This window comes from Scyliorhinus canicula, chromosome 16 (assembly GCF_902713615.1).
Source record: "Scyliorhinus canicula chromosome 16, sScyCan1.1, whole genome shotgun sequence".
Taxonomy (NCBI): Eukaryota; Metazoa; Chordata; class Chondrichthyes; order Carcharhiniformes; family Scyliorhinidae; genus Scyliorhinus; species Scyliorhinus canicula.
This window is the reverse complement of record NC_052161.1, coordinates 36,334,092-36,360,205: the sequence shown is the minus strand read 5'-3', so window position 1 is coordinate 36,360,205 and position 26,114 is coordinate 36,334,092. Positions and strand designations below refer to the sequence as shown.

The 26,114-nt window shown below is 42.6% G+C and overlaps 1 protein-coding gene across 1 annotated transcript in view; it reads left to right on the top strand.

The window, feature by feature from the left end:
• Positions 1–237: 237 nt before the first annotated feature.
• The window catches only part of cpxm2 (carboxypeptidase X (M14 family), member 2), a 259,608-nt gene continuing 233,731 nt past the window's right edge, over positions 238–26,114 (top strand). Inside the window, exons 1-2 of the mRNA XM_038773322.1 lie at positions 238–964; positions 1,626–1,727. Of these exons, the coding sequence (XP_038629250.1) occupies positions 730–964; positions 1,626–1,727 (337 nt within the window). The 5' untranslated portion in view covers positions 238–729. The remainder of the gene's footprint in view (positions 965–1,625; positions 1,728–26,114) is intronic.

Genomic DNA, 26,114 nt, shown 5'->3' with positions numbered 1-26,114 from the left:
TTCTAACTTGTCTCTGAACTCATGCTGAGTCTATCTATTCGCCCTTGCTTGCTGCCTATTCTTTTACAGAACGCCTCAAGCGGGGCGTCTGCAAGAACCGACAGACAGCTGGAGACAGCGACTAACTCATTCGCAAAACTCCACGTATACGTGAACGCTGCGAGCGAGAAATTGATTTTTTAAAAAAGACTTGTGTAATGCACAATTTCTTTCGCGCGTTTGATTCTGGGGTTGACCAGTTTCGGGAGCCACGCTGGCAAAGACCTCACTAAAGAAACAGTGCTGACTGAATCTGCTTTATGAAAGACGCAAACAGACACACACTCTGGGCAGACACAATTCATTTATTAACATTGTTTTATGACAGAAAGATTAAGGTCGGTGACCACTGCCAAACCCCATCTAAAATAAACATGCGTTCCAGTGCTCTGTAAGGAGATATGTGATTTCGATTATTTTGTGTCCCTTAATATTGTGCAGTGCCTCTGGGTTTGGCCGCAAGCTTCAGTAAGCACTGGGATCCTAACGCCCAAATCACCTGGCAACATCCAGCCTGAAGCCGCTCTTTGCTCTGTGTCTGACGCATTTTCTAATCACATGGACTTTTCCTCAAGTCAGGATCACCAGAACTTTGGGGCATAGCAAGTTTGTGATTCCATGTTATCCACAGATGTGTTTTGACCACACTTGTTTTGGAGTCAGTGCTGTGTTGAGCTGCCGTTTCCTACAATGTTCCCTCTGACCCGTGGCTGTTGCGTTGCTGTTCTTGGTCTTTGCTCGGTGGTCTTTCCGGATGTTGTCCGTGGGGACCCTGTGGAAGAGCTCGATTACTACCTGCAGGAGATCATTTCTAGAGACCCTTACTACTACCCCGAGGAGCGCCGAAGGAACCCAGAGGTTCCATTCGAAAGACAGCCCAAGATGAAAGTAAAGAAGGAAAAAGAGAGACCAGGGGGAGCGCCAGGTAAACAGTGACTGTCATCAAAACAGAACGGATTCAGATTAGATCTAAAAATATCTGTATTCTGCATGTATTCGCAGTTTAACATCGCAATTCTGCACTTTAAAAAAAACGTTAAGGATTTTCATTTTAGTTGCGTTTCGAAACACAAGCAGGAGAGGCGACTGGGATTAAGTATAACACGAAGAATATAGCTTCATATTCTGACAATTGAGTATGGACAAGAGTTTAAACAATGTCCTGTAGCACCGCCGACATATAGTTCATTCTGAAACTTTGCAAGAGTTCCCGCGCACGGATGGACACGTTTTTTACATGGAGCAAACTTGAGTCAAAGATAAATTTCAAAAGTGCGTTCAAGACAAACAGATAGTTGTAAAAGAAGCACGAAAAATTCGAGCGATTTAGGTGTTTTCGTGAATAATGGACAATAATTATGAATTATACTTGATAAGTAAAGGGACTTCATTATCACTTAGGAAACAAAATATAAAATGTAGATAAATGTATGTCTGCTTTTTTTTACATTATGTGGACTCGATTTTACTCAGGATCGTAACATTGCACTTAAATCATCTCTGAAATATTCTACTTTAATAAGACTGAATCTGTGTTTAATATTTTAGCATTTAAGATTATTCACACACTGCTTCCCATTTTCCAGTCAAAAATGGCAATAAAAAAAGTGCGAAAGAGAAGAAGTCCAATGGAAAAATGGCAAATAGCAGCCAAAAAACCTACAGAGTGTCTGAAGAAAAGATTGAGAGTGAGTGATGAAATCTTTCATTTTATCCTCTGTTAGCTAGTCAACTTCACTGACAATTTTAATTGGTGCCTAGAAATTACAATTTGAAATTACATCTCACTACCAATGAACATTTGCTAGAACGGAACTAACACAACAAGAGAATGCAGAATGAATGGTAGGGCACTAGGAAGTACAGACGACCAGAGAGACTTTGGCATAGATCCCTCTAGAGTGCAGTACAGGTAGATAAGGTGGTTTAGAAGGCCTATGGGATACTTGCCTTTATAAACAGAGGTATAGAATATAAGAGCAGGGAGGTTATGATGGAACTCTAGTAAACGCGGGTTCGGCCACTGGAAGCACTGTGTGCAGTTGTGATTGCCACAATATAGGAAGGAAGTGGTTGCACTGGAGGGTGCAGAGGAGATTCACCAGGATGTTGCCTAGATTGGAGAGTTTCAGCTGTCAAGAGGGACTGGGTAGGCTGGAGTTGTTTTCCCTGGAGCAGAGTTGGCTGAGGGGGGACCTGTTTGAGGGGCATAGATAGAAAGAAACATTTCCCCTTAGCGGAGAGGCCAATAATCAGGGAGCATAGACACAGTGGGCCAAAGGGCCTCTTTCCATACTGTAAAATCTCTGTAAATCTATGACTATGGCTATTTGACTCTAATCTACACTGCGACATTTCTTAATCCATAGGATTAAGTGCCTATGGAGACATTATATGTCAAACCAGCTGATGGATGCTCATATTGAGAGGGAGGCACAGATCTTGAACTTTCTCTCTATACATTTACTGTAATAAATTCAGTGACATCATCAGCATTCGTGACACTGAATGGTACCATGCATTGAAAGTTTGCAATGTTCCAACTTTCCACTGGTATAGTAGTGTTTTGGCCTCCACATCATTTGTCTAATAATGTGGCCCAAGGTCATAATGGTTAACAAAGTGTCTGTCATAAGTGTATGGAATTATTAGCAGAGGTCAAATGTGGAGATAAAATAATTTGGAGGTGGGACAATTCCTCAAATATTTTGTCATGTTCACTTACCACTGGTCAGTTATACAACACAGTTTACATCAATGTCAAACTGGTTTGGTTTTAGGCAAATTCAGTACAGTGAACTGAAAAGTGAAGTTTGCCAGAATATATTCCAGTATTGTCATGGAGTATACATCTCCAACTATTACAGATTTGCCTGGCTGAGGTATAATTAGTTGTAAGTAAACTTTGCAAAACTCCCAAGCTGATTTTTGCACATTCAGGTGACCTTTTACATTGTTTAACATGAAAAGAGTATCAATTGTTCCATCAGACATTCTGGAAATTTAGCTTACCTGTGATGATTGTGGGAATTTCAGCCATATTATGTTATAGTTATTTGCTGCACAGTAAGGGTTAAACACCTGGTTTAATGGGTTAATGTGTGTAACTGTTGCAATCATGTTTTAAATGAAATCCCAGTTTTAAAAACAACTAAGCTTTTGGAAGCCAGGGATGTAATTAAGGCATTGTAAAAAGCTTGGGCTAATGCAGTTTTGTTTGGATTAAAGGGATACCCTGTGTAGTTAATTAGATTTCAGTTTGGTAAGATGATGTAGTTGCTAGGTGGAGCTAAGGCACTATGCATTTTGCAGGAAAAGCAGGTCAGTTTTTTTTTCAATGAACATAAGAATAAGAACATAAGAGCTAGAAGCAGGAGTAGGCCACCTGACCCCTCGAGCCTGCTCCGCCATTCAATGAGATCATGGCTGATCTTTTGTGGACTCAGCTCCACTTTCCGGCCCGAACACCATAACCCTTAATCCCTTGTTTCTTCAAAAAACTATCTATCTTTACCTTAAAAACATTTAATGAAGGAGCCTCAACTGCTTCACTGGGCAAGGAATTCCATAGATTCACAACCCTTTTGGTGAAGAAGTTCCTACTAAACTCAGTCCTAAATCTACTTCCCCTTATTCTGAGGCTATGTCCCCTAGTTCTGCTTTCACCCGCCAGTGGAAACAACCTGCCCGCATCTATCCTATCTATTCCCTTCATAATTTAAAATGTTTCTATAAGATACCCTCTCATTCTTCTAAATTCCAACGAGTACAGTCCCAGTCTACTCAACCTCTCCTCATAATCCAACCTCTTCAGCTCTGGGATTAACCTCGTGAATCTCCTCTGCACACCCTCCAGTGCCAGTATGTCCTTTCTCAAGTAAGGAGACCAAAACTGAACACAATACTCCAGATGTGGCCTCACTAACACCTTATACAATTGCAACATAACCTCCCTAGTCTTAAACTCCATCCCTCTAGCAATGAAGGACAAAATTCAATTTGCTTTCTTAATCACCTGTTGCACCTGTAAACCAACTTTCTGTGACTCATGCACTAGCACACCCAAGTCTCTCTGCACAGCGGCATGCTTTAATATTTTATCGTTTAAATAATAATCCCGTTTGCTGTTATTCCTACCAAAGTAGATAACCTCACATTTGTCAACATTGTATTCCATCTGCCAGACCCTAGCCTATTCACTTAACCTATCCAAATCCCTCTGCAGACTTCCAGTATCCTCTGCACTTTTCACTTTACCACTCATCTTAGTGTCATCTGCAAACTTGGACACATTGCCCTTGGTCCCCAACTCCAAATCATCTATGTAAATTGTGAACAATTGTGGACCCAACACGGATCCCTGAGGGACACCATTAGCTACTGATTGCCAACCAGAGAAACACCCATTAAGCCCCACTCTTTGCTTTCTATTAATTAACCAATCCTCTATCCATGCTACTACTTTACCCTTAATGCCATGCATCTTTATCTGATGCAGCAACCTTTTGTGTGGCACCTTGTCAAAGGCTTTCTGGAAATCCAGATATACCACATCCATTGGCTCCCCGTTATCTACTGCACTGGTAATGTCCTCAAAAAATTCCACTAAATTAGTTAGGCACGACCTGCCCTTTATGAACCCATGCTGCGTCTGCCCAATGGGACAATTTCTATCCAGATGCCTCGCTATTTCTTCCTTGATGATAGATTCCAGCTTCTTCCCTACTACCGAAGTTAAGCTCACTGGCCTATAATTTCCTGCTCTCTGCCCACCTCCTTTTTTAAACAGTGGCGTCACGTTTGCTAATTTCCAATCCACCGGAACAACCCAGAGTCTAGTGAATTTTGGTAAACCATCATTAGCGCATCTGCAATTTCCCTAGCCATCTCTAGCACTCTGGGATGCATTCCATCAGAGCCAGGAGACTTGTCTACCTTTAGCCCCATTAGCTTGCCCATCACTACCTCCTTAGTGATAACAATCCTCTCAAGGTCCTCACCTCTCATAGCCTCATTTCTATCAGTCGCTGGCATGTTATTTGTGTCTTCCACTGTGAAGACCGACCCAAAAAACCTGTTCAGTTCCTCAGCCATTTCCTCATCTCCCATTATTAAAACTCACTTCTCATCCTCTAAAGGACCAATATTTACCTTAGCCACTCTTTTTTGTTTTATATATTTGTAAAAACTTTTACTGTCTGTTTTTATATTCTGAGCAAGTTTACTCTCCTACTCTGTCTTACTCTTCTTTATAACTTTTTCAGTAGCTTTCTGTTGCCCCCTAAAGATTTCCCAGTCCTCCAGTCTCCCACCAATCTTTGCCACTTTATATGCTTTTTCCTTCAATTTGATACTCTCCCTTATTTCCTTAGATATCCACGGTTGATTTTCCCTCTTTCTACCGTCCTTCCTTTTTGTTGGTATAAACCTTTGCTGAGCACTGTGAAAAATCGCTTGGAAGGTTCTCCACTGTTCCTCAACTGTTCCACCATAAAGTCTTTGCTCCCAGTCTACCTTAGCTAGTTCTTCTCTCATCCCATTGTAATCTCCTTTGTTTAAACACAAAACACTAGTATTTGATTTTACCTTCTCACCCTCCATCTGTATTTTAAATTCCACCATATTGTGATCGCTCCTTCCAAGAGGATCCCTAACTATGAGATCATGAATCAATCCTGGCTCGTTACACAGGACAAGATCTAGGACCGCTTGTTCCCTCGTAGGTTCTATTACATACTGTTCTAGGAAACTATCGCGGATACATTCTATAAACTCCTCCTCAAGGTTGCCTTGACCGACCTGGTTAAACCAATCGACATGTAGATTAAAATCCCCCATGATAACTGCTGTACCATTTCTACATGCATCAGTTATTTCTTTGTTTATTGCCTGCCCCACCATAACGTTACTATTTGGTGGCCGATAGACTACTATCAGTGACTTTTTCGCCTTACTATTCCTGATTTCCACCCAAATGGATTCAACCTTATCCTCCACAGCAACAGTAGTTGAAGTGGACATTGCAATAGTAAGGGCAATGTCATCCCTTACTATTGCCCGGATGTCATCCTTAAATAACAGAGCAACACCTTACCATCCACTCTTGTCCTTCCGAATAGTTTGATACCCTCGGATATTTAACTCCCAGTCGTGACCATCCTTTAACCATGTTTCAGTAATGGCCACTAATTCATAGTCATTCACGATGATTTGTGCCATCTACTCATTTACTTTATTCCGAATACTATGAGCATTCAGGTAAAGTACACTTATGTTGGTTTTTTTTTAACCTCTGTTTTGAATCTTAACATCTCCAGTTTTATTCCTTTTAGTATTACTGGGCCTATTCACTGAGCTCCCCTCAGTCACTGTACCTTGTACTGTCGCCCTTTTTGATTTTTGACTATGTCTTCTCTGTCTTGCACTTTTCCCCTTACTTCCTTTTGCTTCTGTCCCTGTTTTACTACCTTCCAACTTCCTGCATCGGTTCCCATCCCCCTGCCACATTAGTTTAAACCCTCCCAGAGGTCAAGCAGTTTGCTATCTGCAGTTCAGTTAAAGATATGTCTGCAGGCAGAAGAACAATGTGGTGAGAAAGGTGACCAAACCAGTTGAAACAGCTTCTGAAGAAATACAGCTAGAGTTTTGACAGGATTCAAGACTTGGGCGGGATTCTCCGTCCACCACACCCGTTTTCTGGTATGGCGCGCCCCGCCGGCAGAGGGATTTTCTGTTCCAGCAGCCAGCCAATGGGTTTGCATTGTGGGCACCTGACACCGCTGCCAACGAAACAGAGGATCCCACCAATAGAGACTCCAGCCCCTTGTCATTAAACAGTGTCGAAAGATTGCTCTTCCTCAAAGAACATCTCTGTAAAGCAAATACTCCTGAGTGCCAATGGTAGTTGAAGTGGATTAAAACCTGAGATGGTTTTTTTTCTTGTTGCTTGAGTGGGAATAAAGATAGCAGTTAAGGGTATTGTATTCACTGTATTGAGCAGTGTTTGTAAGGGGTAATTGCAAGCTATTTTCTGGTATGATTTTAAAAAGACTTGTCCGCTTGCTTGGGCAGGAGCAGAGTAGAGCTGGCAATATAACTTGTTTGCCTTAAGAAACTAATGGCCTCAGGCTACACTAAGTATAAAAATATTATATTACTTTTATAAGGATCAAAGGGAATTGAAACAATGTAAGTGACTGTTAAAATCTATTGGAGAGAAAGGATGGAATATACTTTTTTGATTTTACTGCATGCTTTGACATATATCAGCTTCATAACAAAGCTTTTTGCCGTTCCTTTTGCCTGAAAGCTTGCAAAACCCTGAAAAAAATCTTAATGTTTGACCAAGATTGTCTAATATAATCAAATTGGTAATCTTGAAATTATTAATTACTATATGCATCAATATTTGCTTTGGCTGCTAGCAAACATATTGAAATCAACTGGTAATAATATATTTGTACTACATATATGAACAGGGACATTGTAGATTTATTTGCAGTGAATAATGTTTTAAATGGGAACTGTTTTGACTCCCAAAACAGCACAATGAATTGCATGCTACACTTAAACACAATGCTTGTAATCACTCAATTCTTGTCTCTTATGGCATAATTTTCTATCAGTTCTAATTACTTAATCTTTATTACAGCATTGATTTTTGAATGTTAACTAACTGTAAGAAAAGTGGTTGAATAATTGACAACTATTTCTAACATTACACACTATGCACACCAGTCACCCTTTCTGCAAACCAGTTATTAAGTGACTATGTTGCAATCCTGCATTTTTGTATCATGGTCAATGCAGCAGTCTTCAATGTTAGTTGCAGTAATCCCATGCGGTGTTGAGATTAACTGTGCAACAACCAGGTCTTGGGATTAACTGTTCAGCAGTTTGGATAATTTAACATTGGACGGCAAATATCGGATTAAAATACCGTGTTTGTATGAGGATGTGAATGACTGAGTTTCATGTTCATGTGGAGCGTGTGACGTTGCTCCTGGACTGAATGGTTAATACGGGAGTTAAAATGAAAACTAACAAGGAATTTGCAAGTCTCAAGTGTGCAGTTTCAGAGTTCAACTACAGCAAAGCTAATTCTGGCACACAAAGAATACTTCACTTGACCTTTGGTCAAGGTCCTTTACTTCTGGTGTGACTTCAGTGTAAACTAGTTCGAAAATCTTTGCTGATGTGAATGCTTTGGAATCAATGATTGTCACATTAACTTACAGCCAATCTAGATCATGTAGAATTTGAAGATTTGAAGGTCAATCATTTTTCTTTGGTCCAAAATATTAAAGTGTATATGCAATGAAGATTTTTAAGGAGGTGAAATCTAAATTAGTTTAGCATATTTTCTCTGCAAATTCTAAATCCAAACATTTGAGATGGCCGAGTTCTCAAAGTGTTTTGAAACAGGTCATTGTCATTGTAGAATGGATTTATCATCCTTGATCTGTTTTTCTTCAAGCAAAATATTTGGGCTGTCATTAGTTTGGAGTGCTTTTTCCCTCAACATATTACAAAACCATATCATATGCTAAAATGCTCATATCTTCAAATGTGTTATTCACCAGTAACACAGTATATCATTTGTTTGTAATTTCATTGACCTCCTTGATGGGCCTCTTGAGAGGAGCAAAGTTCAAGGTTTGCTATGAGAACTGTGGTGAATTGGCTAATCTCAGTTGGGACAGCGGTGGGAGAACCAAGCTGCATCCCTGGGAAGAAGGCAAGATTGGCCAAGGTTCCCTATTCTGCTAGTTATCCAATGACCTCTGCTGGAATTGCACATGTGTGAACACTGTATGAGGCCTGACTGTTCTATTTCCTATGGTTCATTATCATAAATGGACAACTGTTCAATTTGACGCACAAAGCAATGCTATTTAAAGCATTGGAAACATTGCCACAAAAATACAAGTTAAAATCACTTTTATGAGCCAATCTTGTTATCCCGTTTGTTCTGGCCTGTCACATTGAACAGAATTATATTGGATGTCAATTTGGAGTGCGTTTGGGTGGATGGGACAAGACGAGTACAAAACACACCTGCTGGCATCAATTTTAGTCTAGAGATATAACTTCCAAACCTCATTTACAGGCATTAGGAGAGATTTAGGTAGTCCAGATGTTCTGTGTTGGCACTACTGGTAACCTTGCCATCACGTAGGTAATTTGTGCATTGGGGATGTAGACTAGAGGGATTGTCTGGCAGTGCCTCATTGGTGGGAAGGGCGGAGAGCACAGAGCATTGGACATCCAGGTCTTCCATGAGCAGTCCTCACAATTGTTCCTGTGCGTCCTTCCTTTTTTGTCTGCCTTGCAGAGACTCTGCTGCCTTCAAATTGGATGTTACTGAGTGGGGTGAGTACTCCACTCAGGTTCGGGTTGAGAAGCCATGAGGGACAAAGTGTCATTATTAAAATTTAGGCATGAAGTTTCTGTCTGATTATAAATGCTCAGTCAATTCAATCCTGTCTTGGGGGTTACAGTATCGCATTTAAATAACATCTAATCTTCTTGAAGATTAGATGTTATTTAAATGCGATACTGTAACCCCCAAGTACCTACTGGGCCGGGCTGATTAGGCTCCCCGTGAATCTCATGGAGAAGATCATTCCCACTGTCCGAACTGTTGTGGGATAGAACGGTCTGCAGTATGCATAACAAAGTGACTCATGGATGATTGTCTGCAGGTGAATTGCATCACTCAAAGTTGCCCCCATTAGGGCCACAATTTGAGAAAATGGCCACCCATTGCTAATGGAGTTAAGCACAGGTGCCGCTGTCTCAGTTGTTGGAATGCACACTTCTGAGGGGCTCCGGACGGGAGTGCAGCTTCTGTCATTATGACACACTGGGACTTGATTAGCCACGTATACCGGAGAATTGCTGCCCATAGCGGGAACAATGGTGACCCCAGTGGTCTACGAGCAGCAATCGCTTGTTTGCCTTGATTGTGGTGAAAGGTGATGGCCCCAGTTTGCTCGGCAGCCACTTGCTGCTATGCCTCCGCATTGACTGGCAGAGGGTTTTCCAAATGGGCTTGAGAGGTGTTCGTCCGAAGTTACATTTGGTGACCAGGTTTGGACACGGGGATTCAGCAGCTCACCCAATAGTGGGCCAGGAGCAGCAGAAGCTGCCACCTGCGGGACCGCTTCATCCCTGGGAGTGACCGGTTCAGCCATGGATACCTCTCCATGCCGATTTTGCCAGTCGTTTTCAAGGATTCATGTTCCTCCTCATCATCGACATGCACTTAAAATGACTGGACGTCCACAGGATGTCATCAATGACTTTGACAACATCGATAGAGAAGCTCAGGCTCTCTTTTAGCATGCATGGTATTCCGGAGGTTACGAGTGCAGAGTTAAAACATTTCTTGCGGACAAATAGAGTGAGCTACATACGCACTGCCCCATATCACCCCGCGTCAAATAGTTTGGCTAAAAGAGCAGTCCAAATGTTAAAACGTGGCATGAATAAGCAGTCCCTTGACAAGTGTTTGCCGCACTTCCTTTTCTGTTACCACTCCAAACCTCTCATGGGACATCGACTTCGAACTTGCCTCAGCCTGGCATGACCCGATATTGGCAGAAAGATACACAGCTGACAGGGGCAGCTGGGGCTTTGCTGTCGAGCATGCCTCACTAAGACAATTTGCACCAGGCGATATGGACCACATGCACAACTACAGAGACAGTGCCAAGTGGGTTCCTGGCACTATCATTCGGCAGACTTGACCGGCATCATACCGGGTTCATTTGAAGGACAGGAATCGAATAGGCATCTCGGTCACCTCCATGGTAGGAGCCCTGTGATAGACTATCCCCTTTGGATAAATCAGGACAACCCCAGGCTTCCTTGGTACCCACGGTTCCACAGGCGCCATCCCACAGGGCACATGACACTGAGATGCAGGATGCCGAAGATTCTGATTCTGTAATGGAGGTTCAGTCGCCAGACATCACCAGGTGCAATTGAGAGTTGTTTTCGATGTTTGTGAGGTTCAAATATGCCGTTAAATCTCAGGCTTCCGACACAGGTTTGGGCCTTGAAGTAAATACTCTAAATGAAAGCTGTGAAATAGAATTTATTTTTAACACTTTTGTTGAAAAGCTAACTTTGGAAATGTTTTAAGTTTCAGTTAGTGACAAAAAGAGAATATTTTTATGAAAACAACTATCAAATTCTGCTGGCAAAATGTTGACACCTTTCTTCGGCTTTTCTATCAAAATGTTTCAATGTTAAATGTTGACAAAAGAGCACGACTCAAACTTGTGATGCATAAAACTGGCAGATTTGAACTGTATGATACACGTGGCGTGTGAGAATATATGTGATTGTGTGAGAGTCTGTGTGAATGTGTGTGAAAGAGAGTGTTCAAATACTATCTGAAAACAATTGCAGTTCTCAAGAACTTTAACTCATAAATTGACTTGGATCATCTAAATTGTTTTTCTTATGTATTTTCATATTAACATCTGAATTCTATGGTACAGATTTAATATTACATTGGTTAAACCATTTTAAAAAACAATCCTTTTCTTTAAATTGCTCATCACAAAGCTACACAAACAATTGCATAATGCTAACTATGAAAGATTTTAAAAATGTTTAAGTACTTTTAAGTTTCTTCATAAAATCAATTAAAAAAATAATCCTCATAATGTGGGCATTACTGACATCTATTGCCCATCCCCAGTTATGTGTAAACAGGCCTTCTTCAGTGTCAAATTGATAAAGAGTAAGTGACTTGCTCAGTGTAATATACCGGCAGACAGGCGACTGATACACGATCAATTGCACAAAGACGAGAGTTGGACACAACTGAGGCTTTATTGCTCTAAGATGTGTGGCCTCCCACAGCAGCTGGCGAAATGGCTGCAGCATGGAGGACATACACATTTATACACTGCCAGCAGGCAGGGACTACCAACGTACATGTAGTACAGGTCCTACCATACATCACCTAATATAGGTGCAACAGTGGTTCACCACAGCGACCACCAGGTAGATTAACGAATGAAGGGTTTATTAAAGTAAGAAACTAAATACAGAGAGTGAGATAAAAGTGGGTGTACTTACACCTCAAGGATTGCAATGGTTCACAAAGGCAGCTCACCACCACCTTCTGAAGGGCAACTGTGGATGGGCAATAAATGCTGGCCTAACCCCCGACGCCCACATCCCGGAAATGAATACAAAAAAGCCTACTTTCCAAGTCGCCATATTCCTAACTAACTGGGAAATCCATGCTCCATCCCCAGGTTTTCCACGCTCCAGCCCCATTGGTCAATTGGGTCACATGGCCTGCCAGGAACCTGCCCCTCCCTTAAAGGGGCACGCTACCACACTCGGCTACTTTGAAGGGCAGTTAAGAGGCTAAATATATCTTTAGGTGTTATCAGAATTCCTGCCAGGATCCACAAGTTAAGTGTTGGGATTTTGGAGGTAATGTCACAGTCACTTCATTGCAGTGTTAATGTAAACCTACTTGTGACAATATAGATTATTTAAAAAAATGCAGCAGCCCCTTCACACTTACAAACATTTAACATGGTAATTTCTGTTCTTGGAGTCAAGACAAAGGTTAGACCAATTACCAAGGATCGTGAGACGCTGTGGAGGCTGCATTTTCTTCTGCAGCCTCAACAAAATACAATATTCTGGTGCATATTTTCATTTTATTCAAATAGTAGGATTGTGTTTCATAAATTATTGGAAAACATTACCATTCTTCAAGATCATATTTTGTTGACTCACTGTTATCTGGATTGTAATCTTTGGTGGTATATTTTATTCCTATTTTCCCTTTCCACTTGTGGCATTTAAAAAGACCTCACAACAGAATATTAAAATGTCTAAAGTACTTCCAAATATTCAATTATATTTGACATTAACTTTACTTAACATGAAAAGATGTGCTGAGTGATGAGAGATTTATAGTCATAGAGACCAAATGGTATTGCATTACTGCAAGTAGAGATATTTACATAAAAAGGTAAAAAGTTCAAAACGATACAACAGCAAACATATCTAAATCCCCTGAAGATTGTATAAAATAACATTAAAATGGAGAACAAAGAAAAGCTTTCAGCGTTCCGATAGAAGTTGTGTACAATGAAAATCATTCATTTTGATATGAAATAAATGGGATTGGATTTGTTTATTGTCACGTTTACCGAGGTACAGTGAAAAGTATTTTTCTGCAAGCAGCTCAACAGATCATTAAGTACATGGGAAGAAAAGGGAAGAAAACAAAGTACATAATAGGGCAACACAAGGTATACAATGTAACTACATAAGCACCGGCATCAGATGAAGCATACAGGGTGTAGTGTGAATCAGGGCAGTCCATAAGAGGGTCATTTAGGAGTCTGGTGACAGTGGGGAAGAAGCTGTTTTTGAGTCTGTTCGTATGTGTTCTCAGACTTCTGTATCTCCTGCCCGATGGAAGAACTTGGAAGAGTGAATAAGCCGGGTGGGAGGGGTCTTTGATTATGCTGCCCGCTTTCTCCAGGCAATGGGAGGTGTAGATGGAGTCAATGGATGGGAGGCAACTTTGTGTGATGGACTGGGCGGTGTTCACGACTCTCTGAAGTTTCTTCTGGTCATGGGCCGAGCAGTTGCCATACCAGGCTGTGATGCAGCCCGATAGGATGCTTTCATAGTGCATCTGTGAAAGTTGGTAAGGGTTATTGTAGACATGCCGAATTTCCTTAGTTTCCTGAGGAAGTATAGGCGCTGTTGTGCTTTCTTGGTGGTAGCGTCGAAGTGGGTGGACCAGGACAGATTTTTGGAGATGTGCACCCCAAGGAATTTGAAACTGCTAACCATCTTCACCTCGACCCCTTTGATGCTGACAGGGATGTGTACGGTACTTTGCTTCCTGAAGTCAATGACCAGCTCTTTAGTTTTGCTGGCATTGGGGGATAGATTGTTGTTGTTACACCACTCCACTAGGTTCTCTATCTCCCTCCTGTATTCTGACACGTCATTATTCGAGATCCGGCCCACTATGGTCGTATCGTCAACAAACATGGAGATGGAGTTGGAACCAAACTTTGCCATGCAGTCATGTGTGTACAGGGAGTAGGGGGCTAAGTACACAACCTTGCGGGGACCCGGTATTGAGGACTATTGTGGAGAAGGTGTTGTTGTTCATTCTTACTGATTGTGGTCTGTTGGTCAGAAAATCGAGGATCCAGTTGCAGAGTGGTGAGCCAAGTCCTAGGTTTTGGAGTTTTGATATGAGCTTGGCTGGGATTATGGTGTTGAAGGCGGAGCTGTAGTCAATAAATAGAAGTCTGATGCAGGAATCCTTGTTGTCGAGATGCTCGAGGGATGAGTGTAGGGCCAGGGAAATGGCGTCTGCTGTGGACGGGTTGCGACGGTATGTGAATTGCAGTGGATCAAGGCGTTCTGGGTGTATGGAGGTGATGCACTTCATGATCAACCTCTCGAGGCACTTTGTTACGACTGAAGTCAGGGCCAACGGACGGGAGTCATTGAGGTACGTTGCCTTGTTCTTCTTTGGCACCGGTATGATGGTAGTCCTCTTGAAACTGGTGGGGACCTCGGAGTGGAGTAGGGATGGGTTAAAGATGTCCGCGAACACCTCTGCCAGCTGGTCCGCGCAGGCTCTGAATGCAGAACCAGTGATCCCATCCTGGCCCGTCGCCTTCCGAGGATTCACTTTCAGGAAGGCAGATCTGACTTCGGAAGCTGTGATGGGGGGGTATGAGTGAGTTATGAGCTACTGGGGCACCCGACAGTGGATTGTTGGTTACCTGCACGAATTGAGCATAGAATGCACTGAGATATGATTTATTGGAACATCTTATCCCCTGAGTGCAAACATGGAAATCCCTCGAGTTCTGTTGTTGCTGTGTTCAGCCTGTTCATTGAAATGTAAATGGTGGCCAGCCAATAGTAAATATCTATTCCTTCGTACTGTTTACTCTCGTAAAATCCCTCAAATTGGACAGAATCAGGTCTCATGAAGTGAATTCAAATTGTCAAGCCTGGAGCTCTCAAGTAGCAGTGATTGGTGCTCATTATAGGGTTCTCCTTTAAAGCTCAAAAGATGGGACCAGTGTCTGGACATTTGTTATGGACGCCTGGTCAGCTCTCAACACTGGCGAAGTGACTCTATCAGATGCCATAACTTTTTAAAGTTTTAATGTGGAAAGATCAATTAATTCCAGAGAGATAATATAAGAAATAGGGCTTGGTTATTTTATAAGCAAACTTTGTTACAACGAAAGGAAAGAAAACAATATTTAAACTTTTACTTCCTCTCTAACACTAACAGATTACATGTGGTTTCTTAACCTTAACACACTGGTTCCCATTAAACATCATTTTAAATAACCACGGTGCTCCCATGCCGCTTATACATAGGCTGGGGAAATACTTGCATTTATGGAGCAATGTTTCTTCTGTTCGGGCAATTGTTCAAAACCTTTTTCCAAAGCTTGATTTCCACAGCCTTCTCCTCTAACTGTTCAGAACAGCATTCTTTCTCTCTCTCTAAGCTCCACCCAACCGCTCAAACAAAGGTCCTTCTCGGGGTGACCAGACATGATTCCATTAGCATTATCTTGGCTGTCTGATTTCCCATTCCCATTTCTAAAAAAGGACAGAGCTATACCATTCATGTGCAACTAACCAGCCAGTGATAGACAAATAGATCATCAGACTCTGTGATGGGATAATGGCTGGTCAAACAAGGCTGTCCCAAATGACAATGGATCTCAAGTGGATGATCCTGGCTGAACCGGGACATAAGAACATTAGAACATAAGAACTAGGAACAGGAGTAGGCCACCTGGCCCCTCGAGCCTGCTCCAACATTCAATGAGATCATGGCTGATCTTTTGTGGACTCAGTTCCACTTTCCGGCCCGAACACCATAACCCTTACTCCCTTTATTCACAAAAAACTATCTATCTTTATCTTAAAAACATTTAATGAAGGAGCCTCAACTGCTTCACTGGGCAAGGAATTCCATAGATTCACAACCCTTTGGGTGAAGAAGTTCCTCCTAAACTCAGTCCTAAATCTACTTCCCCTTATTTTCAGGCTATGCCCCCTAGTTCTGCTTTCACCTGCCAGTGGAAACAACCTGCCTGCATCTATCCTATCTATTCCCTTCATAATTTTATATGTTTCTATAAGATCCCCCCTCATCCTTCTAAATTCCAATGAGTACAGTCCCAGTCCACTCAACCTCTCCTCATAATCCAATCACTTCAGCTCTGGGATTAACCTAATAAATCTCCTCTGCACACCCTCCAGCACCAGTACGTCCTTTTTCAGGTAAGGAGACCAAAACTGAACACAATATCCCAGGTGTGGCCTCACTAACACCTTATACAATTGCAACATAACCTCCCTAGTCTTTTTTTTTTTTTTTATAAATTTAGAGTACCCAATTATTTTTTTCCAATTAAGGGGCAATTTAGCGTGGCCAATTCACCTAACCTGCACATTTTTGGGTTGTGGGGGCGAAACCCACGCAGACACGGGGAGAATGTGCAAACTCCACACGGACAGTGACCCAGGGCCGGGATTCGAACCCGGGTCCTCAGCGCCGTAGGCATCAATGCTAACCACTGTGCCACCGTGCTGCCCTAACCTCCCTAGTCTTAAACTCCATCCCTCTAGCAATGAAGGACAAAATTCCATTTGCCTACTTAATCACCTGTTGTACCTGTAATCCAATTTTTTGCGACTCATGCACGAACACACCCAGGTCTCTCTGCACAGCAGCATGTTTTAATCTTTTATCATTTAAATAATAATCCCTTTTTCTGTTATTCCTACCAAAATGGGTAACCTCACATTTGTCAACATTGTATTCCATCTGCCAGATCCTAGCCCATTCACTTAACCTATCCAAATCCCTCTGCAGACTTCCGGTATCCTCTGCACTTTTTGCTTTACCACTCATCTTAGTGTCGTCTGCAAACTTGGAACCTTGCCCTTGGTCCCCAACTCCAAATCATCTGTGTAAATTGTGAACAATTGTGGGCCCAACACTGATCCCTGAGGGACACCACTAGCTACTGATTGCCAACCAGAGAAACACCCATTAATCCCCACTCTTTGCTTTCTATTAATTAACCAATTCTCTATCCATGCTACTACTTTACTCTTAATGCCATGCATCTTTATCTTATGCAACAACCTTTTGTGTGGCACCTTGTCAAAGGTTTTCTTGAAATCCAGTTATGCCACATCCATTGGCTCCCCGTGATCTACCCCACTGGTAATGTCCTCAAAAAATTCCACTAACTTAGTTAGGCACGACCTGCCCTTTATGAATGCATGCTGCGTCTGCCCAATGGGACAATTTCCATCCAGATGCCTCGCTATTTCTTCCTTGATGATAGATTCCAGCATCTTCCCTACTACCGAAGTTAAGCTCACTTGCCTATAATTACCCGCTTTCTGCCTACCTCCTTTTTTAAACAGTGGTGTTCCATTTGCTAATTTTCAATCCACCGGGACCACCCCAGAGTCTAGTAAATTTTGGTAAATTATCACTAGTGCATTTGCAATTTCCCGAGCCATCTCTTTTAGCACTCTGGGATGCATTCCATCAGGGCCAGGAGACTTGTCTACCTTGAGTCCCATTAGCTTTCCCATCACTACCTCCTTAGTGATAACAATCATTTCAAGGTCCTCAGCTGTCATAGCCTCATTTCTATCAGTCACTGGCATGTTGTTTGTGTCTTCCACTGTGAAGACCGACCCAAAAACCTGTTCAGTTCTTCAGCCATTTCCTCATCTTCCATTATTAAATCTCCCTTCTCATCCTCTAAAGGACCAATATTTACCTTAGCCACTCTTTTTTGTTTTATATATTTGTAGAAACTTTTACTATCTGTTTTTATATTCTGAGCAAGTTTACTCTCATACTCTATCTTACTCTTCTTCATTATTTTTTTAGTAGCTTTCTGTTGCCCCCTAAAGATTTCCCAGTCCTCTAGTCTACCACTATTCTTTGCCACTTTGCATGCTTTTTCCTTCAATTTGATACTCTCCCTTATTTCCTTAGATATCCACGGTCAATTTTCCCTCTTTCTACCATCCTTCCTTTTTGTTGGTATAAACCTTTGCTGAGCACTGTGAAAAATCGCTTGGAAGGTTCTCCACTGTTCCTCAACTGTTTCACCATAAAGTCTTTGCTCCCAGTCTACCTTAGTTAGCTCTTCTCTCATCGCATTGTAATCTCCTTTGTTTAAGCACAAAACACTAGTGTTTGAGTTTACCTTCTCATCCCCCATCTGTATTCTAAATTCCACCATATTATGATCGCTCCTTCCGAGAGGATCCCTAATTATGAGATCATTAATCAATCCTGTCTCATTATACATGACCAGATCTAGGACCACTTGTTCCCTCGTAGGTTCCATTACATACTGTTCTCGGGAACTATCATGGATACATTCTATAAACTCCTCAAGGCTGCCTTTACTGTCCTGGTTAAGCAAATTGAAACGTAGATTAAAATCCCCCATAATAACTGCTGTACCATTTCTACATGCATCAGTTATTTCTTTGTTTATTGCCTGCCTCACCATAATGTTACTATTTATGGCCTATAGACTACTCCTATCTTTGACTTTTTCGCCTTACTATTCCTGATTTCCACCCAAATGGATTGAACCTTATCCTCCATAGCACCGATGTCATCCCTTACTATTCTTCAATAAGAGAGCTACAGCATCTCCTTTACCATTCACTCTGTCCTTCCAAATAGTTTGCTTCCCTTGGATATTTAACTCCCAGTCTTGACCATCCTTTAACCATGTTTCAGTAATGGCCACTAAATCAGTCATTCATGATGATTTGCACCATCAACTACCTTATTCCGAATACTATGAGCATTCAGGTAAAGTACACTTATGTTGGCTTTTATACCTCTGTTTTGAATCTTAACACCTCGATCAGTAACCTCTCCTAAGTTATATTTCCTCTTAACTTTTCTCCTAATTTTCCTTGTCATTCAACCCATCTTGTGTATTCCCACGAATGAGATTAAGTCTGAATGGGATAAGGTCACTCAAGCTGGTTTAGGTGAATCGCTGGCTTTTAAAGCAGACCAAGCAGGCCAGCAGCACGGTTCGATTCCCGTACCAGCCTCCCCGAACAGGCGCCGGAATGTGGCGACTAGGGGCTTTTCACAGTAACTTAATTGAAGCCTACTCGTGACAATAAGCGATTTTCATTTCATTTCAAGCTGCGGGCGGCTACCTCGGACTCTGCTTTTCGCAGTCTTTTCCTTCAGTCTGTTTAACCCCTCAATTGCCTGCTACACCTTGGACCCCATTTCTGGACCAAAGTTCCTAATATCTCCCTCTCATGACACAAGTTAAAAATTTGGGACAGAAAATTTAGTGGGGGGGGATTTCTCTGTTCTCCTCATGGAGCATTTCTCAGCGGCACCTGGCAGCCTACCACTGGCCGGTGGCGGGATCTTCTGGTCTCACTGCTGTCAATGAGATTTCCCATTAAATCCACCCCATGCTTCCGAGAAACCTGTGGCAGGGATGAACCGTCAGCGGGATTGGAAGATCCCGTCAGCGTGAACAGCCAGAAGATGTTTAAGAATGTTTAGATGTTTAATTTTCTTACTTTATTGATAGAAATTTCTGATGCCAAACTGATTTTAGTGACTTGAGGAAGTCAGCGGTAAGGGAACAGAGATTTATTAAACTATATACAGTACCCTGCTCAAAGCAGAAACTTGATCCCAGTACAGCCCTTGCTGGGAGAACTAACCACACCAGGTCCTGCTTTGGGCTGGCTTTTATATTTGTTTCTAACAAGCTCTAGCTGGGCAGTGTGTACTCCACGAATCCTACAGGGAGAGCAACAATGGTTTCCCCCTGGTCCTCGAGGGTTATAACCACTGAAGTTGCTTATTTTAGTTGTGGTTGTCTTTAGGCAGGACGGTGCAACAGTTCACACTATCTTTCTTGGAGGTGGAAGAGTCACTGATTTTAGATGGATGGGGGAAATTGGAATTATGGTTTGATTTGGTGAATTTGAATGGGAAAGGGTTAAAATAATTTGCTCCATGCTTTTCACCATAAGACTGTTACATAGTGAACAATTATTTTGATATTGCTTCAGTCCAGAAGAAGAAAACATTTGATTTAAAAAGAGCAGATCACTCATCTGACAGATTAACAGATTTGTCATGATGTGTTTCTCTGATTTGGATGAGTGGGTTTCATTTTAAAGGTTTGTATAATGTAAGCTTCAGATAATGATAATGTAGATTACAAGAGATAACATCAAAACATAGAAAATAGGAGCTGGAGGAGGCCATTCAGCCCTTCGAACCTGCTCTGCCATTCATGGCTGATCATCCAACTCAATAGCCTGATCTTGCTTTCCCCCTATATCCTTTGCCCCGAGTGCTACATCTAACAGCTTCTTGAAAATAAATTCCACAGGGTCACCATGCCCTGGGTGAAGAAATTTCTCCTCATCTCAGTCCTAACTGGTCTACCTTGTGTCCTCAGTCTGTGAGGCCTGGTTCTGGATACCCTCACCATTGGGAACATCCTTCTTGCATCTATCCTGTCTAGTTCTGTTATAAATTTATCGATTTCTATGAGATTTCCCCTCATTCTTCTGAACCTTAGCACAGTGTTTTTCAAACTGTTTTCCCCCAGGGCCCACGTTTGCAAACTGGCCGACGTTCGGGACCCACAGCAGGCAACCATGCCATGTTCGTTTCCCCAGTCTGTCCTGAATCAAGGCAGTTTTTGAGACACTAAATTTTTCTTGCCCAAGGCAGGGAGCGAAAGAAAATCATTCAATATGCCTGTTCTTAATCACTATCCAGTAGGCATTGAATTTGTCTCAGCATTGAGTGAGGGCAGGATCAGATGTGCCTGTGATGTCCTCCTTTCTATGACAATTCACTGTCCAGGAACATACATGAACAACAGTTACTCATGGAGGACCGCCAACAATTGTGAAACTGCATTCCTCATTGGACACTGCCTTGAAGAAACAAAGAAGTGAAGGAAGACTGAGGAGAGGAGAACAAAGAAGAGGTATCACAGGGAAAGAGCCATAATTTAAAACATATATACTTACAGAATGTTGGCTAGGCCAGCATTTATTGCTCAGTTCTAGTTGCCCTTCAGAAGGTGGTGATAAGCTTCCTTTTTGAACAACTGCAGTCTCTAAGGTGTTGGTATACCCACAATGGTGTTAGGGAGGGAGTTCCACAAATTTGACCCAGCGTCAGTGAAGGAACGGTGATTTATTTCCAAATCGGACTTGGCGGGGAACTTCCAGGTGATAGGGATTCCAGGTATCTGCTTTCTTGTCCATCTAGATTATAGTGGTTGTGGTTTGGATAGTGCTGCCTAAGGAGCCTCGACAAGCTACTGCAGTGCACCTTGTAGATGGTGCACAGGCTGCCACTATTCATTAGTGGTGGAGGGTTTGAATGTTTGTGGAAGGGGTAGCAATCAAGTGAACTGCTTTGTCCTGGATGGTGTCAAGCTTCTTGAGTGTTTTTGGAGCTGCTCTCAGCCAGGCAAGTGGAGAGTATTCCATTACACTTCTGATTTGTGCCTTGAACATGGTAGACAGGCTATGAGGTCAGGAGGTGACTTATCCGCCGTAGGATTCCTAGCCTTTCACCTGCCCTGGTAGCTACAGTATTAATATGGCTAGTCCAGTTTCTGATCAATGGCAACCCCCATTGTTGATTGTGGGGAATTCAGCAACAGTAGTGCCAATGAATGTCAAGGGATGATGGTTAGATCCTCTCTTGTAGGAGATGGTCATTGTCTAGCACTTGTGTAGCATGAATGTAACTTGACACTTGTCAGCCCAAGACTGGATATTGTCCAGGTCTTGCTGCATTTGGACATGGACTGCTTCATTATCTGAGGAGTCGCAAATGGTGCTGAATATTGTGCAATTGTCTGCAAACATCTCTACTTCTAACCTTATGATGGAAGGGAGATCATTGATGAAGCAGCTGAAGATGTTTGGGCTAGGACAATACCCTGAAGAACTCCTACAGTGATGTTCTGAGGGTGAAATGATTGACCTTCAACCACCACAACCATCTTCCTTTGTGCCAGGTATGGCTCCAGTTTTTGCACGGGCTCCTTGATGACACACTGTGAAATGTTGCCTTGATATCAAGGACAGTCACTCAACTCACCTCTGGCATTCAGGTCTTTTGTTCATGTTTGAACCAAGGCTGTAATGAGGTCAGGAGTTGAGTGACCATAGCGAAATCCAAACTGAATATTTGTCAGCAGGTTATTGCTGAGCAAGTGCTGCTTGATAGCACTGCTAATGACACTTGCATCACTTTGCTGATGATGGAGAGTAAACTGATAGGGCAGTAATTGGCTGGGTTAGATTTGTCCAGTTTCTTGTGTATCGGACACACCTGGGTAAATTCCCATATTGCCAGCCTTGTTCAGCCTTGTTTTTTGCACAGATGTGCTGGACTCCTCCATCATTGAGGATGGGGATATTTGCGGAGCCTCCTCCTCCAGTTGTTTAATTGTCCACAACTATTCACGATTGGATGTGACAGGACTGCAGAGCTTAGATCTGATATGTTTGTTGTGGAATCACTTAGCTCTGTCTATTACTTGCTGCTTATGCTGTTTGGCACACAAATAATTTTGTGTTGTAGCTTCACCAGGTTGACACCTCATTTTTAGGCATGCTTGGTGTTGCTCTTGGCATGCTCCCCTGCACTCTTGATTGAACAATGGTTGATCCCCTAGCTTGGTGGTAATGGTCGAGTGGGGGATATGCTGGAGCAGGAGGTTGCAGATTGTGGTTGAGTACAATTCTGCTGCTGCTGGTGGCCCACAGTGCCTCATGGTTCCCCAGTCTTGAGTTGCTAGATATGTTCAAAGTCGATTCCATTATGCATGGTGGTAGTGCCACACAACACAATGGAGGGTATCCTCAATGTGAAGATGGGACTTTGTCGCCGCAAGGGCTGTGCAGTGGTTACCTCAACTAATACTGTCATGGACAGATGGATCTGCAGCAGGCAGATTGGTGAGGAGGAGGTCAAGTTTGTTTTTGCCTCTTGTTGGTTTCCTCACCACCTGCTCCAGTCCCAGTCTAGCAGCTATGTCCTTTAGGACCAGCCCGGTCCATGGTGGTACTACCGAGCCACTCTTGGTTGTGGACATACTCCGCGCCCTGTGGCCACCTTCAGTGCTTTCTCCAAGTGGTGTTCAACATGGAGGAGTGTTGATTCACCAGCTGATGGTGGATGGTAATCAGCAGGAGGTTTCCTTGCCCATGTTTAACCTGAAGCCATGAGACCTAATGGGGTCCAGAGTTGACTTTGAGCATGCCGAGGGCAACTCTCTCGACAATATATCATTGTGTCGCAACCTCTGCTGGTGAGACAGGACATACCCAGAAATAGTGATAATGGTATCTGGGACATTGTCTGTGAGGTATGATTGAGTAGTCTGTGAGATAGCTCTCCCAACTTTGGCAGGAACTCCCAGAAGCTAGTAAGGAGGACTTTGCAGGGTCAACAGTGCGATTTCCGATGCCTGGATCGATGCTGGATGGTCCGTCCGGTTTCATTCTTTTTTTTGTAGTGGTTGAATACAACTGAATGGCTTGCTAGGCCATTTCAGAGTCAACCACATCTGGAGTCTGGAGTCACATGTAGGTTGGACAAGTAAGGCAGATTTTCTCCCCTAAAGGGGGCATTTCTGAACCAGATGCCAACCGACAATGGTTTCATGGTCATCATTAGATTTAATTCCAGATATTTTATTGTGTTTAAATTTCACTACCTGCTGTGATGGGATTCGAACCCGGGTCCCCAGATCATTATCCTGAATGTCTGGATTCATCTCGCGATGCCACTGCCTCCGCGGAGAACCATGTGTAGTTCTTGTAAATAAAACAGCTGTAAACCTCAAGATAGTGCCATTAAAATCTTGATTTATAGTTGGCTTAAATGCAATTCAATTACTTGATGCAAGTACACCAATAGAAAAAAGCTCATCAAAATTGATGAATGCTGACAACACTAAAACCGCCTCACAGACCACTGACCAACTATGGGTGAACAACGTGCAAAAGTAACAGACACCGCCTTTCCCAACTTTTAGTTTCTCCAGAGACACACAGATGACAAAAAGCTCCGCCCTCAATATTAGCCAGTCCTTTTGCTTTGCAGACACTTGTGAATCAGCAGATTTTTTTTCAGATTTCCAATTTCTTTTTATTTATTCCTAAATAATTTGCTCCTAACTTGCTCTCTCCTTTTCCTCCATAACAGCTCTGTCCAATAGCTGTCCATCTTGAGAAACACTGTGGGTCTGGGGCCTATCAGATACCAGACAGCAGGAGATCACACAAAAAGCATCTGGGAGGGTGCTGCAGACGCTCCTTAATACACAGGGAACAGCAGTCAAGTCTGCAGCTCTCAGCTCACCTTATAACATGCAGTCAATACGCCAGTTAAACGCAGCGCACTCCCAGTGTCAGTTAAAGACTGAATCGACATTGTAGGCAGGGTTTTCCCTGCAAGCTTAGAATGCTGCTGTTGGGAAATGCTGCATTAAAGGCTGATGGGAACACTGCGGCCTTTAGTTCCATGACCCTTCTGTCACCCACCCCGAGTGGGTCGGGATCCGGACTTTGAAAAACCTTGCTTTAGCAAGTACAATACTAACTGACCCAATCTCTCCTTATAGATCTGTCCTGCCATCCCAACAATCAGCCTGGTCAACCTTCTGTGCACTCCCTCGAGACAAGAACATCCTTCCTCAGATAAGGAGACCAAAACTCCACACAATAATCCAGGTGTGGCCTCACCAAGGCCCTGTATAATTGCAGCAAGACATCCCTGCTCTGGTACTCGAATCCTGTCAATATGTAGGCCAACATACCACTGCCTTCTTTACCGTCTGCTGCATCTGCGACCGGTGGACGAGGACCCCGAGGGCTCATTGCCTATTCTCCTCTCCTAAATTATGGCCATTCGGATAATAATCTGCCTTCCTGTTTTTTCCACCAAAGTGGATAGCCACACATTTATCTGAACTATACTACATCTGCAATTCATTTGCTCACTCACTCAACTTGTTCAAATCACACTGAAGGACCTCTGCGTCCTCCTCACAGCTCACCCACCCACCCAGCTTTGTGCAATCTGCAACACTGAACGGGCAATGCCTATTGCCTGATTATAAACTACAAATGACAGCAAAAACATTCTTTACATTTGTAACACATTCTGGTTATTTGATGCCTTTACCTATGACATCTACTATCAGTGGTTACCTATTAAGGTTTCATGAGGCATAGCTGTATATGAATACGATTCATTTAAAGCATATTCATCAGAGTCAAATACAGTTGTATCTTGAAAACATAAGAGGGTCTGGAGTGAGAAAGACCATTTCACTCATAAAACACATCATGAAAAAATAAAGATTTTTCTTTATGGAGCACCTTTCATGACCTCTGGTTGTCCAAAAGCACTTTAAAACCAATTGAGTACTTTCGAAGTGCTGTCACGTGTCTATGTATTATGACTTTATCATGAACCCTCCTCCTTTCATGATCACCTGTTGATTTTCTACTTCAGGTACAGAAAAGTGCTTCCTCTATCTCTACTGAAGAAAATCAGTGACTTAAGCTTTCCAATTGGGTCGCTTTACCCAGGGATGCAGGACAGTCCAGTGAAGCCCATTGACCCACGCTGGCTACTAGACGTGGGCTCCCTAATCATAGAAGGAAAGAGAGGCTGACATCTTACATGATCTCAGAAGTCCTAAAGGGCTTTACAGCCAATTAAGTACTTCCTGAAGTGTGGTCACTTTGTAATGTAGGAATGAGGGCCAGAAACTGTGGCACGCCTTCTGAAGGCTATATCTGAGCTACATAAAAAAATATATAAATATTGTGTGTGTAATGATATGCATAAGCTATCATGTATATAATGATTTAAACAACCTCTGACCAGAAGGTGGCGGTGTAAATCTACCATGTGACTTGAGGAGCTGGGGGTT